Below are 18,438 nucleotides of genomic sequence, written 5' to 3'. Positions count from 1 at the left end.
CAACTCCTAAGAACGTGATAACATTCAGTGCTCGTAATGGCAACATCAAAGACACAAAGAAGGTTAAACTGTACACGGAGGTGAGTTCTTAAACTATTTTATGAATTCTTCTATCCTGAAAAGTCTTTTTGCTTGTTTTTAAATTGGGTATTCCATTTTCATTGTGATTTAAAAAAAACACACACACACATAGCATAAAATTTACCTACTTAACTATTTTAACAATACAGTTCACTATGTTAAGTAAATTCACATTGTTATGAAACAGATCTCCCTAATTTTTCCCTTGCAAAACTGAAATTCTAGACCCATTAAACACATTCCACTCCCTCTATTCCCCCTGCTCCTGATAACGAGCATTCTGTTCCCAGCTTTATATAAGTGGAATTACACAGTATTTTGTCTGTTTGTGCCCAGCTTCTTTCACTTACCATAATGTCCTTGGGGATCGATCATACCTGCTGGAGCACAAACAGTACATCTATCATTTTTAAGGTTAAATAATATTCCATTGAATGCATATACCATATTTAATATATCCATCTATCCATCAATGCACATTTGGTTTTCTTCTTCCTGTTTGGCTATTATGAATACTGTTGCTGTAAAAATGGGCATCTCTTTAAGACTCTGTTTTCAATTATTTGGGATATTTACTCAGAAGTGGAATTGTGGTGGTTTGTGGTTTACGTGCTAAGTCGTGTCTGACTCTTGCAACCCTATGGACAGTAGCCTGCCAGGCTCCTCTTTACTAGAACTTATATGGCGGTTTCATGTTTCATTTTTAAAGAAACCTCCATACTGCTTTTCATAGCAGTTATACCATTTTACAATCTCAACAACAATGTACAAGAGTTTATAAAAACTGCCCCATAATACACCCAAGTTACTACTATTTGAAATAATTAGTAAATGAGAGCATCATTTTTCAGCCAACTCATTATAATGTTGAATGAAATTCATGAAAGAATTGAGGAGATGAATAGGAGAAACTTAATTAAATGCTTTATTACCTAATATTATAATAAAAAACCTAATAGATAAAATGATTTCATGGTTGTCTCTAGAATTTAAGTATCAGACTAAAAAGTGTAATTTAGCCAAAAGGACTGAGAAAGACGAAGGGCTAGGGAGGCACAAGCCAGAGTTCAAAGAAGGCAAGCTTCAGAGAAAATGTTAAATCATTAGCACAAAAGCAGTAAAATCCAGATTGCAGAGAATCACGTAGACCAAATGGCCCAAGTTCTTCAACAGATATATTATTTGAATAGAAAAGGTCAGGATAGTAAATCTATAAATTAAAAGACCTATCATAATTTTAAAAATAGGACTAAATTATTAGGTCTAGGAATGCATATTTGGTTGGTTGAATTATGAAATGCAAAAGTTAGGGTCAGTTCAGTTCAGTTCACTCACTCAGTCCTGACTGACTCCTTGCGACCTCATGGACTGCAGCCTGCAGGCTTCCCTGTCCTTCACCAACTCCCAGAACTTGCTCAAACTCATGTCCATCAAATCAGTGATGCCATCCAACCATCACATCCTCTGTCACCCCCTTCCTCTCCTGCCTTCAGTCTTTCCCAGCATCAGGGTATCTTCCAATGAGTCAATTCTTCGCATCAGGTAGCCAATGTATTCAGCTTCAGCATCCGTCCAACCAACAAATATTCAGGATTGATTTCCTTTAGGATTGACAGATTAGGTCTCCTTACTGTCCAAGGGCCTTTCAAGAGTCTTCTCCAACACCATAGTTCAAAAGCATCAATTCTTTGGCGCTCAACTTTCTTTATAGTCCAACTCTCACATCCATATATGACTACTGGAAAACCACAGCTTTGACTATATGGACCTTCGTCAGCAAAGTAACATCTCTGCCTTTAATATGCTGTCTAGGTTGGTCATAGCTTTTCTTCCAAGGAGCAAGCATCTTTTAATTTCATGCCTGCAGTCACTATCTGCAGTGATTTTGGAGCCCAAGAAAATAAAGTCTATCACTGTTTCCATTGTTTCCCCATCTATTTGCCATGAAGTGATGGGACCGGATGCCATGATCTTCGTTTTCTGAATGTTGAACTTTAAGCCAACTTTTTCACTCTCCTCTTTCACTTTCATCAAGAGGCTCTTTAGTTCTTCTTCACTTTCTGCCATAAGGATGGTATTATTTGCATATCTGAGGTTATTGATATTTTTCCCTGCACTCTTGATTCCAGCTTGTGCTTCATCCAGCCCAGCGTTTCTCATGACGTACTCTGCATATAAGTTAAATAGCAGGGTGACAATATACAGCCTTGACATACTCCTTTTCCAATTTAGAACCAGTCCATTGTTCCATGTGCGATTTTAACTGTTGCTTCTTAATCTGCATACAGATTTCTCAGGAGACAGGTCAGGTGGTCTGGTATTCTCATCTCTTTAAAAATTTTCCATGGTTTGTTGTAATCCACAGAGTCAAAGGCTTTAGCATAGTCCATGAAGCAGATGTTTTTGTGGAATTCTCTTGCTTTTTCTATGATCCAGCAGATGTTGGCAATTTGATCTCTGGTTCCTCTGCCTTTTCTAAATCCAGCTTGAACATCTGGAAGTTCTCCATTCACAAGCTGTTGAAGCCTGGCTTGGAGAATTTTGAGCATTACTTTGCTAGCATGTGAGATGAGTGCAATTGTGTGGTAGTTTGAGCGTTCTTTGGCATTGCCTTTCTTTAGGACTGAAATAAAAACAGACCTTTTCCAGTCCTGTGGCCACTGCTGAGTTTTCCAAATTTGCTGGCATATTAAGTGCAGCACTTTCACAGCATCATCTTTTAGGATTTAAAATGGCTCAACTGGAATGCCATCACCTCCTCTAGCTTTGTTCGTAGTGATGCTTTCTAAGGCCCGCTTGACTTCACATTCCAGGATGTCTGGCTCTAGGTGAGAGATCACACCATCCTGTGTTGTTGCTGCTACTGCTGCTAAGTTGCTTCAGTCGTGTCCGACTCTGTGTGACCCCAGAGACAGCAGTCCACCAGGCTCCCACGTTCCTGGGATTCTCCAGGCAAGAACACTGGAGTGGGTTGCCATTTCCTTCTCCAATGCATGAAAATGAAAAGTGAAAGTGAAGTTGCTCAGTCATGTCTGACTCTTAGTGACCCCGCGACTGCAGCCTACCAGGCTCCTCCATCCATGGGATTTTCCAAGCAAGAGTACTAGAGTGGGTTGCCTTTGCCTTCTCCGCCATCATGTCATTAATCCATGACAAAAGAGGAAAGAATTTACAATGGGGAAAAGACAGTCTCTTCAATACATAGTTTTGGTAAAATTGGACAACGACATGTAAAATAATGAAATTGGAACATTCTCTAACACTATATACAAAAAATAAACTCAAACTGGATAAAAGAGCTAAATATAAGACCAGAAACCATAAAACTCCTAGAAGAAAATATGGGAGGAACACTCTTTGACATAAATTGTAACAATATCTTTTGGGTCTGTCTGCTAAAGCAAAGGACATAAAAGGGAAAATAAACAAATGAGACCTAATTAAACTCAACAGCTTTTGCATAGCAAAGGAAACCATTAACAAAACAAAAAGACACCTAACTGAATGAAATAAAATATTTGCAAGAGGTATGCCCAATAAGGGGTTATTATCCAAAATATATAAATGGTTCCTACAACTCAACATCAGAAAAACAAACAACCCATCTAAAGAATGGGCAGAAGATATAAATAGTCACTTTTTCAAAGACTATATACAGAAGGTTCAGCATCATTAGTCATCAAAGAAATGCAAATTAAAAGCACCTGAGGGACCTCCCTGGTGGACAAGAAGCTAAGCTCTGTGTTCTGAATGCAGGGGCTCAGGTTCAACCCTTGGTCAGGGAACTAAGAGCTCACACCGAGCAACTAAAGATCCTTCCTACCACGATCAAGACTGAAGATCCCACACGCTGCAGCCAAATAAACAAACATTAAAAAACACACATGAGATATCACCCCACACCTGTCGGAATGACTACAAGCAAAAAGAACACAAACAAATGTTGGTGAGCATGTTTTAAAAAGGGAACCCTCCTGCGTGGTTGTTAGGAATGTAAACTGGTACAGCCACTGTGGAAACAGTAAGACAATTTCTCAAAAAATTAAAAACAGAAGCACCATATATAGTTTTGGGTAGACACTCAAAAATAATGAAACTCCACTCCCAGGTATATATGAAAAAAAATTAGGAAAACACTATTCTGAAAAGATACACACCCCTCAATGTTCACAGCAGCTCTCTTTATTGTAAAGATATGGTAGCAGGGAATTCCTTGTTGGTCCAGTGATTAAGACTCCCCATTTTCACTGCAGGGGGCATGGGTTTGATCCCTGATTGGGGAACTAAGATCTTGCATGTGATGTGGCAAAAAAAATAAAGATACTTCAGCAGTGTGTGTAATCTGAATTTATACTTAAAAAAACATGAAGGCAACCTAAGTGTCCATCAACAGGTGAACTGATAAAGATGTTAAAATATATAACCCACACCCACAGAATGAAACACTATTAAGCCATTAAAAAGGATGAGATTTGAGGGCATTATGTTGAGTGAAATAAGTCAGACAGAGAAAGACAAATACTGTATAATACAACTTGCATGTGGAATCCAAAAACTGAAACAAACTGGTGAATATATCAAAAAATAGACTCACAAATACAAGAAAAAATTAGTGGTCACAAGTGGAAAGAGGAAAGCAGGGAGGGGCATTATAGGAGGAGGGTATTAGAGATACAACCTACTATATATGAAATAAATAATCCAAAACTGTACAACAAGTCCCCTACGTATGAATGAGTTCTGTTCTGAGAGTGTGTTCATAAGTCCAATTTGTTCAAAATTCCAACAAATTTAGACTGGGTCCCCAACTAACACAAATGGCTATGTAGTACTGTGCTGTAATAGGTTTATATTACTTTTCACACAAATAATATATTTTTAAAAAAACCCAAAATAAAGAAAACATTTTCAGTCTTAAGGTACAGGACCTTGGAAAGTGCAGCAGGACAGTACAATGGTTGGCACACAGCTGGCATCCAGGGAACAGACAAGAAGAGATCCTGACTGGAGGAGGGAGAGGAGGTGGGAGATGGTAGAGCTAGAGGGTCGTCAGCAACAGGAGAAGGGGGGCGAGCTGCACTTTCACTCACGTCTGAGTGATGGAATGCAGGTTTGCACCTTGGAAAGTCTGGACTTTGAAGGTTCACATGGGGGGACTTACACATATTGTACAACACAGGGAGCTCAGCTCAGCTCAGCTCAGGCACTCAGCCCTGTCCGACGCTTTGCAACCCCATGAATCACAGCACGCCGGGCCTCCCTGTCCGTCACCAACTCCCGGAGTTCACTCAGACTCACGTCCATCGAATCAGTGATGCCATCCAGCCATCTCATCCTCTGTCATCCCCTTCTCCTCCTGCCCCCAGTCCCTCCCAGCATCAGAGTCTTTTCCAATGAGTCAACTCTTCGCATGTGGTGGCCAAAGTACTGGAGCTTCAGCTTTAGCATCATTCCCTCCAAAGAAATCCCAGGGCTGATCTCCTTCAGAATGGGCTGGTTGGCTCTCCTTGCAGTCCAAGGGACTCTCAAGAGTCTTCTCCAACACCACAGTTCAAAAGCATCAATTCTTCGGCGCTCAGCCTTCTTCACAGTCCAACTCTCAAATCCATACACGACCACAGGAAAAACCATAGGCTTGACTAGACGGACCTTAGTCGGCAAAGTAATGTCTCGGCTTTTGAATATGCTATCTAGGTTGGTCATAACTTTTCTTCCCAGGAGTAAGAGTCTTTTAATTTCATGGCTGCAGTCACCATCTGCAGTGATTTTGGAGCCCCCAAAATAAAGTCTGACACTGTTTCCACTGTTTCCCCATCTATTTCCCATGAAGTGATGGGACCGGATGTCATAATGTTCGTTTTCTGAATGTTGAGCTTTAAGCCAACTTTTTCACTCTCCTCTTTCACTTTCATCAAGAGGCTTTTTAGTTCCTCTTCACTTTCTGTCATAAGGGTGGTGTCATCTGCATATCTGAGGTTATTGATATTTCTCCTGGCAATCTTGATTTCAGCTTGTGTTTCTTCCAGTCCAGCGTTTCTCATGATGTACTCCGCATATAAGTTAAATAAGCAGGGTGACAATATACAGCCTTGAAGCACTCTTTTTCCTATTTGGAACCAGTCTGTTGTTCCATGTCCAGTTCTAACTGTTGCTTCCTGACCTGCATACAGATTTCTCAAGAGGCAGGTCAGGTGGTCTGGTATTCCCATCTCTTTCAGAATTTTCCAGTTTATTGTGATCCACACAGTCAAAGGCTTTGGCATAGTCAAGAAAGCAGAAGTAGATGTTTTTCTGGAACTCTTGCTTTTTTGATGATCCAGTGGGGGCTGGCAATTTGATCTCTGGTTCCTCTGCCTTTTCTAAAACCAGCTTGAACATCAGGAAGTTCACGGTTTACGTATTGCTGAAGCCTGGCTTAGAGAAATTTGAGCATTACTTTACTAGCATGTGAGATGAGTGCAATTGCGCGGTAGTTTGAGCATTCTTTGGCATTGCCTTTCTTTGGGATTGGAATGAAAACTGACCTTATAGTCAACATTTTATAATAACTATAAATGGTGCATAACCTTTAAAAATTATGTATCACTAAGTTGTACACCTGAAATTTATATGTTATATACCAACTATCTCAATTTTAAAAAGAAAAAATATGAAAGGTTAAAGCTACTTATTCACAGCTCTATTCCCAAAGAATGGTGACTCCACACCCCTCCCCCTCAAAGAAAGGAAAGAGACCACCTTCCCTGCTTTATAAAGTTCTTTTTCATGGAACTAACTCTGCAAACAAAGAAAGGATACTTAATGGCAGCCACTATGAAAGCCCCTCATGAACTGCCACAATCTTTACACATCAAAGGAAGGAAAGCCAAGGGCACAGGGGAGACCAAAAGTCAGCTATGATTTGCAGCAAAGCAATGTATTCAATATCACAGTGGAAAATCAGTATCTTTTGTCATTGGCATTAAGTTGCTTCGTTTTTCCTACTTTGAGTTTCTTTTTCAACGGCTCATCTCTTTAAATCAATTATGCTACTTTGTAACCCTGAAAGGTAGAAACTTATTTAAATGTTTAAAAAGAGTTGGGCAGACACATTTGGAAAGTCAGTTGAGAAAACAACTTAAGTGTCCAGTGCCAGGGAATTAGGGGATGCGGTGTAAGTGGTCTGTGGTATTACTTTCTTGGAGTGTAATTACTTTACAATATTGTGTTAGTTTCTGCTGTACAACAAAGCGAATCAGCTCTATATATACATATACCCTCTCCCTCTGGAGCCTCCCTGCCCCCACCCCATCCCCTGGGTCATCACAGAGCACTGAGCCAAGCCCCCTGTGCTACAGAGCAGCTTCCCACTAGCTGTCTACTTTACACATGGTAGTACATTTATGTCAAACCAAACTTCCCAGTTGTTTTATGGTACATAGTCCTGGTTTCGTGTTTCTTCCTTATAAAAGAAAGCAAGTTCATTACATAAGACTTGGAAACATACAAGCAAAAAAAATTGAGGAATATTTTTTATTCTATTAATCCTCTGTTGCCTTTCCACCTAGTTCCTTTTGCAACAGGTAATGATTTTCCAAAACCAGAATGCCATCACATTGTATTTTAAGGCCTATCATAATTTATTTGTGCTATCCAGCGAAGGAATATTTATGTTTTTAACACCCTACTGTTTGGCATGTAAATACTTGTGAATTTTCACAATTATAAACGGCCTGGAGGAGGAAAAAGTGAGTATGAATTCAAGCTTAAATGCAAAAATAAGGACTGATGGATTTCAGGAGTCACACATTGTTACCACCCATCACTTTCTTATTCACTTACACATTTCTTTACTCAACAGATAGATGTTGAATATATGTACCTACAGTGTGTCAGGCACTTAGCTAGGTACAGTGAAAAGTGAAAGTGTTAGTCACTTAGTCATGTCTGACTCTTTGTGACCCCATGGACTGTAGCCTGCCAGGCTTCTCTGTCCATGGGATTCTTCAGCCAAGAATACTGGAGTGGGTTGCCATTTCCTTCTCCAGGGGATCTTCCGGACCCAGGGACTGAACCCAGGTCTCCTGCATTGCAGGTAGATTCTTTACCATCTGGGCCACCAGGAAGCCTCCCAGCTAGGTGCTGGGGATTCAGTATATAGAAAGATGTGGGCCATGCTCTCATGGACTTTAGGTAAGAAACAGAGATGTAACCAATTACAAAAAACTCTGAAGAAAATGTTTCAATGTAGACAAAACAGAATTTACAAATTATTCAATAGGATAGAAAAGTCACTGAGCAAGAATCAATGTTTTCAAAGTGAATTGTGAGGGTAACTCCAGGAGCAACCAGCTTTCTGAAAAGTACTCTCCCAGGATTCACTGGGACTCCTAACTCATTTTTCTGTTTTAATATATAAATTAACTTTTCCTCACTCTTTGCACAAAATGAAAGCTCCAATTGCAAAGACACAGCAGTCAAAGCATGTGCACACGCACACACATACACACACACACACACACACACACACACACACACACACACCCCGTGTGTGGCTGAGCACACATCTGGCAGACTACCCGCATCAGTAGGTACACGGTGCCTGTTAAGAGTTGTGCAGCTGAATGGGTTTCACACTAACTATCTTTCTGGAAAGTTGCGCTTTGCCAACAGATTCTAATTACCTCATTTTACATCCAATTTTCTGGATATAATAAGTTTATGGAGAGCCTGCTACCTGCCAGACACTCTGTATATCAGTGCAAATGTTCACAATAATTTCCACTAGTGGATATCTTTATCCCTATTTTACAGATGAAGAAACTGAGGCACAGAGGTTTCATCATGTATTGAGAGGCACTACACATCCGAGCATTCGCTGGGCATCCTTCTCTTTCTTCTGCCCCCACGGTTCCCCACAGAGAACAGCTCTGCTCTACTGCAGGTCGCCTGCTCCCAGGGCGCTGTCTTTTTTAAACTTTATTTTATATTGGGGTATAGTTAATTAACAATGTTGTGTTAGTTTCAAGGGTTTAGCAAAGTGGTTCAGGTATACACATATGTGTATCCATTCTTTTCAAATTCTTTTCCCATTTAGGTTGTTACAGAATACTGAGCAGAGCTCAGGGCACCACCCTGTAATGTGGACCCATCTTGGGCAGCCTGAGAGAGCAGGACCCCTGCCACACCTGCTGCAGAGAAGGGCTGGAGAGCGTCCCGTGGGGTGCTGCCTCTGCCTCAGAAAGGGACAGCTGTTCTTCATTCCCAGCAACCAGAGGGCTTCTGCCCCCAGGGCAAAGCACGGGTCCCTACCCTGGCCAGAGGGAGAGAGGGAGCTGCTACTGCCAGCTCTCTGAATACCCAGGCTCTTCCCTCCCATCTTTCCCACCCAAAGGGAAAGGGAAGAATGCTCCTGTCACTTCAGTGAGCTTAGCACCACCTTCCAGGGGTCTTGCCAGCGTTCCCCTGTGGACATGCAACATTGTTTTCTAGCAGGAGAGGACCTAACACCCTGGGTTAGGTGTTAGGGGAACAGATTGAACACTCACAGCTGACAGTTACCCTCCCAGAGCCTGTTTTATTTTTAAAAAATTATAATTATAATAAAAACAGACAATAATAGTTCTCCTTGCTAGTGAGGCTTAGAGAAGCTAGTGCTTGTAGTTCAGCCTAGAAGGTAAGTGTTCAACAAATATGAGCACTTCATACCTTAAAGGAGGGATAAGAGACTGGGTCATAAATTTTACCTGCAGTGGGTTTCATTTAAATCATGAGCAAAAGGAATAAATAAAAAGTGAAAAGTTTATAGAGAGAAAGAAAACAAAGAAATATACAAAAGGCAAAAAAATTACACAGAAATTTTGTTCCTGAATATCATGGTTTCAATTTTATTCCAATATACCAGACTTACAACATTCCATAAAAGTCAGATTTTCAATGGAAAAGTTTCTGCCCCTTATTATTAGAACTTAAAACTTTCTTTCAGTTTAAAAGTGAAGAATCAAAAGCTGCATAAGAAAGAAACTATGACTTTGCAGGCCAAAATTATGTAGGAGGTTTGTCTTATAACTTGAAACCGGAAGGTAAAATATGAGTTGAGTCCAAAAAATTCTTTATTTCTACTGGAATTAAACTTCAGATCTGTTATAATTAGCCTAAATTTCTCTGGGATGTACTATGGGCAGACTCTAAACTAGATCAAAACATGTGGAGTAGAATAAGAATTATTTCTTTGTAATAAAATTCCCTATGACATTCTTCCATAATGTATAGTCTATAACAGATATTCAACCAGACAGTCTGTTTTTACAAGGTGTGTCATTTAACATACTCATCACATCACTTTCACAGTCTTGTCAAACTTACTTTGAAATTTACAAAGTCTGACAGATACATACCCTGTCCTCTTAAAAGATGTCATAGCAAACATTTGGCACAATTTGGTGTTATTGGACATGTTATCGCCTTGTCACCTGCTCAAGGATAACTGGACTGACAGCAGCCTAAAGCCTTTTGGTATCCTCCGAAACTCAGACTTAAGGTTAAACTCTGCACTTCACTTCTCATATATAGCAATCAATGAAGTCCTCACAAGGTACAGACATGCCTGGTTATAAAGACTTATGCGTAACTTAGGAAGACCAGATACTTTAAAAGTTTCTATCAGAGGTCTAAGGAGTTTGTGGCTTTAAAACAGGAATTAAGATTTCAAACAAAACAAAACAAACAAAAAGCATGCAGGGATAAGACAGTCAGATACAACTATCCTGTGTGTCCATCCCTCACATAAAGAAACCTGCTACATTATTAGGAATTTTATTTTAAAAAATCAGCCTAAAGTATCAGTTTTTAAAATAATTATCTTCCTTAGATTGCACTGTGTGTTGATCTCAGAAACATGAAAGTAATCATTTTACAAAAACAGTTCCAGCAAAGTGGCAGTTTTTACGTTATTGTTATTGAAAACGGCAACCATGCAACTTATAACTTTTCATTTTGTATTGGAGTGTAGTGGATTAGCAAACAATGTTGTGAAAGTTTCAGCTGAAAGGGGACCCCACCATACATATGCAGGTATCTCTTCTCCCCCATTCTCCCCTCCCATCCAGATTGCCACATAACATGGAGCAAAGTTCCCTGTGCTATACAATAGGTCCTTGTTGGTTATCCATTTTAAATGTGTGTGCAGTGTCCATCCCAAACTCCCTCACTATCCCTTCCTCCCATTCTTCCCCAGGGCCACCATAAATTCGTTCTTGAAGCCTGTGAGTCTGTTTCTGTTTTGTAAGAATAACAGTAACAATGCAACTTTTAAAAAATATTTTCAAAAGAGGATCCAGGGTAGCGATGCTGGTAACTTTGCCTAGGACTGTGAAAGGGAGGAATGAAATGTTTCTTGCAGCCCAGTGATTCTTGTTTTACCCATTACTGTGTGAAAATCCCCGCCCTTTACAGGACTGGTCTGCAGGGAATCCTGCCCTGCGCACCTGCCTCACCAAGCCCCCAGAGAGTTTTGGCTTAAAAAGCAACTTCATTAAATCATGTTCAGTACAGTCCAAAAGGGTGATTGATGCAAAGATGAGTTATTCCTGGAGGAACGCTCTTCCTAAAAGGTCAATAACTAACTAGCAAATAGCAGTAATGACGACCTTTCAGGGCAGAGCTTCTGAACCAGGGGTAAACCGAGGCAGTTAAGGGGTCAAGTTTGAAATCTTTAGCAAACAAGCGAAAAGGTGAATAGGTGAATTTTTATGGGAAAAAAGTTCAGAGTATTTCATCACCCATTCATAGCAACCTGAGGCTCTTCCCTCGCAGAATCATATAACCATCATTTACGAGACGGACTAAGTGATACCCGAGTTCTAAAGTCGGTTTGGGGAACTCTGCTGCACGATGCATGATGCCTTCTTTGAACAACTAACATTCCGGGTCCCCACCCCCAAGAACACGAGGGCTCACTCGCTATAAGATGAGGTAGCCTGTTCTAATGCCTGTTTGTGGAGGAGACAGGTGGAGGAGGGCAGTGCAGGGGTGATGCGCGGCACTTCCCAAGTAGAAGCACAATCATTTCTTACAGGGAAGGGGCTCCCTCTGCATCTGGAGATCCCCGCGGCAGCTCCGCGGTGAAACCTGTACTGCGCTTGATCTCAAAAACCCGCCCAGTACCCACCGCTCTTCAAGCGCGGTTCTGTGAGCTTTAGCAAAGTGAACTTGTCTCATTCTAAAAAGAACTCCCAAAAGAGCAGGAAAGGAGGCAAAACTCCAGGAAGACGTGGACTTAAGACCCACACCAGCCGCCTTACGGGGAGACAAATAACCCTCCTCCGGGACCCCTGATCCACCGACAGCGGGAGGTCAGACCTCGCGAGTCGTTACCGTCCGGGGCGCGCTCGCGGTCCGGGAGGCGGCTCATCGGGGCTCCGCGCAGGGCTGCCGGGGCGCGGCTCCTGCCGTCCAGGCCGCGGCGGCTGCAGTTGCCGAGGCAGCGCCCCCCGTGGGGCTGCAGGTGCGCGCCGCCGCTGCTGGGCGCGAGCCACCGCTCGGGACGGACGGGGACGCGCTCGCGTTGCCTGAGCTCGGCCGCCCGAGGCTCCCGCGCCTCTCTATTAATACTTGCTGAGCTGCTGGCGACCTGCCGCCTGCTTGACCCGGGGCCAGGGTCTCTCTGCCCAAGCTGGGAAGGGCTGGGGGACGGCGTTGGGGGGGGGGGGGGGGGAGGTGGTGAGGCATTTGCCCGCACAGGAACTGGTAAGGCGTACCCCGCAGCAAACTTTGCCCTGCTCCCCAACCCCCGACCTCCACCCCGAGGTAGAGACTGGGCATGAGTGAGTGAGCCTTGGAGTGTGCCCTTCCCAGCTTCCATCTTTTTGGAGTCACCACCAAGCAGGGTCCGATCTGGCTAGAGAAGCTCTAAGCTAAATCTGATGACCACTCCAGGCCACCAGCGCAGGGAACCTATTTTAGGGCAGCCGCTCCTCATTCATTCAGGCCTGCCTTGACCTTTAAGAGTTCCATAAGCAAATGCCTTACCCCGATCGGATTTCACCCTTTTGCCTCTGCAACATTTCAAGTTTGAAGAAGGGAAGGCAGTCTGCACCTTGTTGTCCAGGGGTAAAAAGAGCAAAAAAGGGCAGTGGATTCGAAAGGCCCACTATTTGTTTGGTGTTTAGACTAAAATGTTCACAACACTCATTCTTCCAGCAAGCCCATGAAAGTTGGGCTCCAGCCATGTTCCTATTGTAAATTTAAATCTCATCAGCGAGGGCTGCTTTTTTGCCATCCCTCCAACAAGTGTTATGTTTAAATTCCCTTAGGAGCTTTTAAGCGAGGCCATTGAGATGATAGGAGCAATCAGTTAACGCTAATTCAAAGAACATTGATGACAACTACGTTACAGACCTGCATTCATAATCAAGATCCTTCAAGGGCCTTAAAAAAATAAAATCTGGTTTACTTCTGCATAAAGCCTAGAGTGGTTTCTTAGGTGAATTATTTCCTCTGGCTGCATAATTAAAGCTTCTATCAGTGAAGACAGTGCAGCCCTTTTCTCTCAAAAGAACTGATGATTCCTAATATACCCAAGACTAGAGTTATTAAAAATATTAAAGTTAAGACCCTGCAGACAAATTTTATGAAGTTTCTGAGACCCCCCTCCCTCCGTCTACTCTTTGGTATGTAGCTCCGCTGACAAAGTACTGAGAGCTAGTCATGGAAGAATAAATAAGAACTTCAGGAGTTAACCTGTGGTGACTCTATTAAAAAATATGGAAAGGAATATACACTCTGGCAAGATTTTCATTGACTTTTTTTAGCTTTGTAATAAGTGGGCCCTCTCTAGCCCAGCTTGGAACAGTGACGAGTGTCAGCCTCTGCTAAATTACATCTCTCTCTGCGTGAGGCAAACCAGGACCAACCGGGCTTCAGTGGATTGCAGAAATGCCAATGTATAGAACTGTTCCCTCTTCCCCTCTGGCCCCAACCAGGGAATATACCATTTCAAATTTCTTAGATTAGAAGTCAAAAACTGCTCTCTAAGCTAACCTCTTAATGGCTTATCTCCCATTTTTATTCCTATATTTATTTCCTCTAACAGAGGCATAAACTATATGCCTTTGGGAGCAACAATAAACTCCCATGTTTATTCCTATAGCAAAGGCATTGTGTTATATTTCTTCTTGCTTTCATTCTTCAGTTACTTGGAACTTTCTCTGTGCCAGTAACTAGGGATTTCAAGAAAAATCCTGCCCTTAGAATGCTGTATAGTAGTTGAGAGAGACAGGCTTAGGAGCAGTTACTTTTTTCTCATCTATTTCATGTTCTATGAAAGAAGTGGACACTGAGGAGCCAGAGCTGAGAGGAGGGCTAATTCTACTTGAAAGATTAAGAAATGTTTCCAACCAGTAGTGACCATTTTCTCCAATGATAGTAGCTATTATTTTTAAACATGCCCTATGAGCTAGACACCCTGCTAAATGCTGTTCATACATTTCCTTCTGTAATCCTTACATGAATGGGAATTACTATTATTCCCTTGTACCATATGGACAAACAGAGGCTCAGCTTTAGTAATTTGCCCAGAATCACAGAGGGAAAGCATTTCAGAACCATGATTGGAAGGCAGCTTTGTATAATTACAAAGCCTGTGCCCAATGTCTACACTCAGTTGCACTGATTAGCAAAGGTATTTTCCGCAGCCGGTGGTAAGAGCTTTTCACCAAAACCTTTCAGGAAAATGGGTCTTTGGAGGGTACACAGACAGGCTAGTTGGTGCTGCAAGAAACTGGACTGTCCCAGCCATCGTGGCTCCTTACGGAGGAGCATCCACATTTCATAACAAGGCAGGGCCCCAAAATTGGTCTTAAGAAAGACTGCCATGAAAATAGCATTCATTCATCCATAAATCCATTCATCATTTGTTGAGCATTTACTCTGTGACACACTTTTCCTGGAAAAGTTGTCATCTTGACAACACGTTTCCCCCTAGGAATTCTCCAAGAAATTAGGAGTTTACATTCAGGAAAAGAAAGAGGAAGTAGCTCTAGACACAGAGATGGGTGGCCATTGGGATAATTTACTCAGAGTTGAAAAACTTCCCTTTTGCTGGAGAGGCTGTGAGAGAGAAGAAAGAAGACCCACAGCACCTTTTCCAGTGAGGAAACTTCCAGCAGTCACACCTACTCAAGGAGTACTACCCATGGGTCATATTGGTCTACATTCTGGTGGCAGGGGCAATAAAATGTAATAATCAAGAATTCAGCCTTTGTTGTCAAACAGACACTACATTCAAATGCTGACCCATCAGACCCAGGGTCAATAACGATCCAATATGGTCAATCCAATACTGTCCAGTGAATGAGTAACTTGGGTAAGCTTTACAACTAGCCTAAGGCTTTATTTTGTAAAACAAGATTAGTAGTATAAATTCTATAGGATTTTTGCATGATAATCTATGTATTAGTAAAGAACTACCTGCAGTTGCTAGCAGTAGAGGCCCAAATTAGATAGAAAAAAAAAAAAAAATCAGATTGGTTTTCTCCCTTAACACAAAGGTAGTTGAGCTTGATGTCCTATATTTGGTATTGTAGCCCCATGTTTCCATCTGGGGCCTGAAGCCTTTTCATTTTCTGCTCCAGTGTCCTTAATACAAGTTTCAGCCTCAGGACTTTGTCCTGGACACAAAATGGCTTCGAGAACTCCAGTCTGACTCATGTCCAAGCAAGGAGAGGGAAGGGGGAAAGGGCAAAATAGAACCTGACAGCTGAGTCAGGTTCCTTAAAATAACCTTCTTGGAAGCCTTATCCAACAATGTCCATGTAAAATTCAATATATATTCTTTCTGCAGGAGAAGCCGGGGTATGTCTCTGTGTGTGTGTGTGTCTGTCTGTTAACCCAGCATTTTAGGGATTCTGCTATCCAGGGTAAGGGGGAGAGTGGATACTGGGTAGGCAGCCAGAAAACGGTGCCATAGTTGGAAGCACATTTGACACAGTGCCTGTCACAAGTAAACTCAAAGAGGAAGAGACAGAGACACACAGAGAGATACAGAAAGAGGGGCAGAGAACGTGTTCGAGAGCCAAGAGTACTTCCAGACAAACAGACAGTAACAGGACTGATCTGAACGCATGTGCATCTTGGACAGGACACCGAGGGGCTTGGGTCAGGCAGGCATTTTTCATGAAAGAGCATTCAGTTCATTTCATAAATTTCAAGCAGACTTCAAAACTGCCAGGAAACATCACTTGGATTCAATCAGCACAATTCGGTGCTAGAAACCTAAGGAACACGACTTCGATAAGTCAAAGAACTCTTAGGCCGTGCTTAGTCACTCAGTCATGTCCGACTCTTTGTGACCCCACAGACTGTAGCCTGCCAGGCTCCTCTGTCCATGGGGATTCTCCAAGCAGGAATACTGGAGTGGGTTACCATTTCCTCCTCCAGGGCATCTTCCCAATCCACGGATGGAACCCGGGTCTCCCACATTGCAGGCAGATTCTTTACCATCTAAGCCACCAGGGAAGACCCATGAGGAAGAAGGACTATAGCAATTCATAGAAACAAAAGTGGAGAGATGGGGAAGAAAAAATGAAACAGCCATCTATTGTTTACTGTTTTCAAACAAACTAAATGACATCTGCCTACCTGAAGAATTTTCTTTTCACAGGCACTTTACCAGAGGATATCAGAAACATCAGACTTGACTAGAGGTTAGAAAATCAGGCTTGAAAGTCAAGCAAGAACCAAGCCAGTTCTTAGAATTCAATGAGGGGGCGGTACAGCAGGCATCTTTTTGGAGGGACAGGTCTAACCAAGGATGCCTGTGTCCTCCCTGGAAGACCCACTGCCCCCATGAGACTCTGCCTCAAGCACCTGGAGAGAATGCAACTTCTTATCTAATGTCACTTGATCAAATCAATCAGATGAGTGCACCCGATTGGTCAGTCTGGATCCAATGGAGGGTACAGGATGGCTATCTTCCCCAGGTGCTGAAGTGCCCTCACAATCACCATACTCAAAAAAGTGATCCCACACACAGAGGAAGGAAGGATAGATGCAAGACAGCCACCCCAAAAATGTCATGACCATATCCTAGTGAGTCAAGCTGTGTTGAGCACTCAGCCTGTGATCCTAGGAAACAATCGCAAAGTTCAGAGCGCCCTCCCCAAATGTGCCATGTTTGCAAGGTAGTTATTTTGAGCTGAAAGCAACCAAGACCCTGAAAGTTCAAAGGAAACTACTGCCCCTCCCTTAACTACCTACCTTGGAGAACTTAAACTGGGGACTTTTCCCAGAGAAGAAAAACCCCATTTTTCTTGGGAAGAAGATTTCCCATTTATCTTTCTACTGAAGATAGATGTTGTCTAACTGGCTGCATCTGTATGGCAGGACCAACACCTAACTACCGAGTATCTGCTCCTCCTCTGGCCATGCTGTGAACTGCCTTCCTGTCCCTGGAAGCCTCGGGCCCCTACTCCATTCCTTGGATCAGAATGCTACATGTGCCTCACTTCACCTTTCGGTGTCTGAAACGCTCATGTGCGTGGGGTTCTCATATATATGAAATTAACGTTGACATTCTTTTGTTCATGTGTCTCATGTTAGTTTAATTCTTAGATCAGCTAGAAGAACCCAGAAGGATACAGCTTTCTTTCTCTTCAACATTTAAGTTTTCTATTTTATAAAATCTTCCATTTTATAACTTTTCAACCTTTGTCTAAGGCAACATACTTAGTAAGCAGAGCTGGAATTCAAACTCATGGATTTCAAGAGCTCTTTCTTTTTGCAGTGTGTGACATACTTCGTTTTTATCATCCTCGCTAGGGCTAGGATCAAGGGATTTGGAGACTGACATTGGGATACTAAAAGCCATCTGACATTGAACGTGGTTCCTGCAGCTAACTGGTGATGAAGAACCAATCATTACTGGTCCACTCTGCAGTCATTCATTTAAATAACTCTTCTTGAGTTTTGATGATGTAACAGGCACTGAGTTAAATGCAGCTCACAAATAAGACATGGTCCCTCAAACAACACTGTCTGGCCAGGGAAATAGATGTGTAAATAGTTAAATCAAAATGTGTCATGTTAGAGGAAGCAATAAAATCAGGTATAGAGGTTCCCTGGTGGCTCAGTGGTAAAGAGTCCTCTTGTCAAAGCAGGAGACACCATCCCTGATCCGGGACGATCCCACATACTTCGAAGTATCTAAGCCCTTGTGGCACCACTCTTGAGCCCGTGCTCTGGAGCTTGGGAGCTGCAACTGCTGAGCACACGGGCTGCAACTACTGAAGCCCAAATGCCTTAGAACCTGTGCTCCACAACCAAACAGCAGGTACCACAGTGAAAAAGTCCACACACTGGCACTAGAGCAAAGCCCACACA

The 18,438-nt window shown here is 42.4% G+C and overlaps 1 protein-coding gene across 1 annotated transcript in view; it reads right to left on the bottom strand.

Annotated features, from left to right (window-relative positions):
* Positions 1 to 12,472, bottom strand: part of GADL1 (glutamate decarboxylase like 1) — a 190,970-nt gene extending 178,498 nt beyond the window's left edge. The window contains 1 exon segment of the mRNA XM_052636588.1: positions 12,421 to 12,472. Coding sequence (XP_052492548.1) covers positions 12,421 to 12,472 — 52 coding nt within the window.
* Positions 12,473 to 18,438: the final 5,966 nt, after the last annotated feature.

Source organism: Budorcas taxicolor, chromosome 1, assembly GCF_023091745.1.
Source record: "Budorcas taxicolor isolate Tak-1 chromosome 1, Takin1.1, whole genome shotgun sequence".
Taxonomy (NCBI): domain Eukaryota; kingdom Metazoa; phylum Chordata; class Mammalia; order Artiodactyla; family Bovidae; genus Budorcas; species Budorcas taxicolor.
Note: the sequence above shows the minus strand (reverse complement) of the source record. Positions and strands in the feature narration are given on the sequence as shown.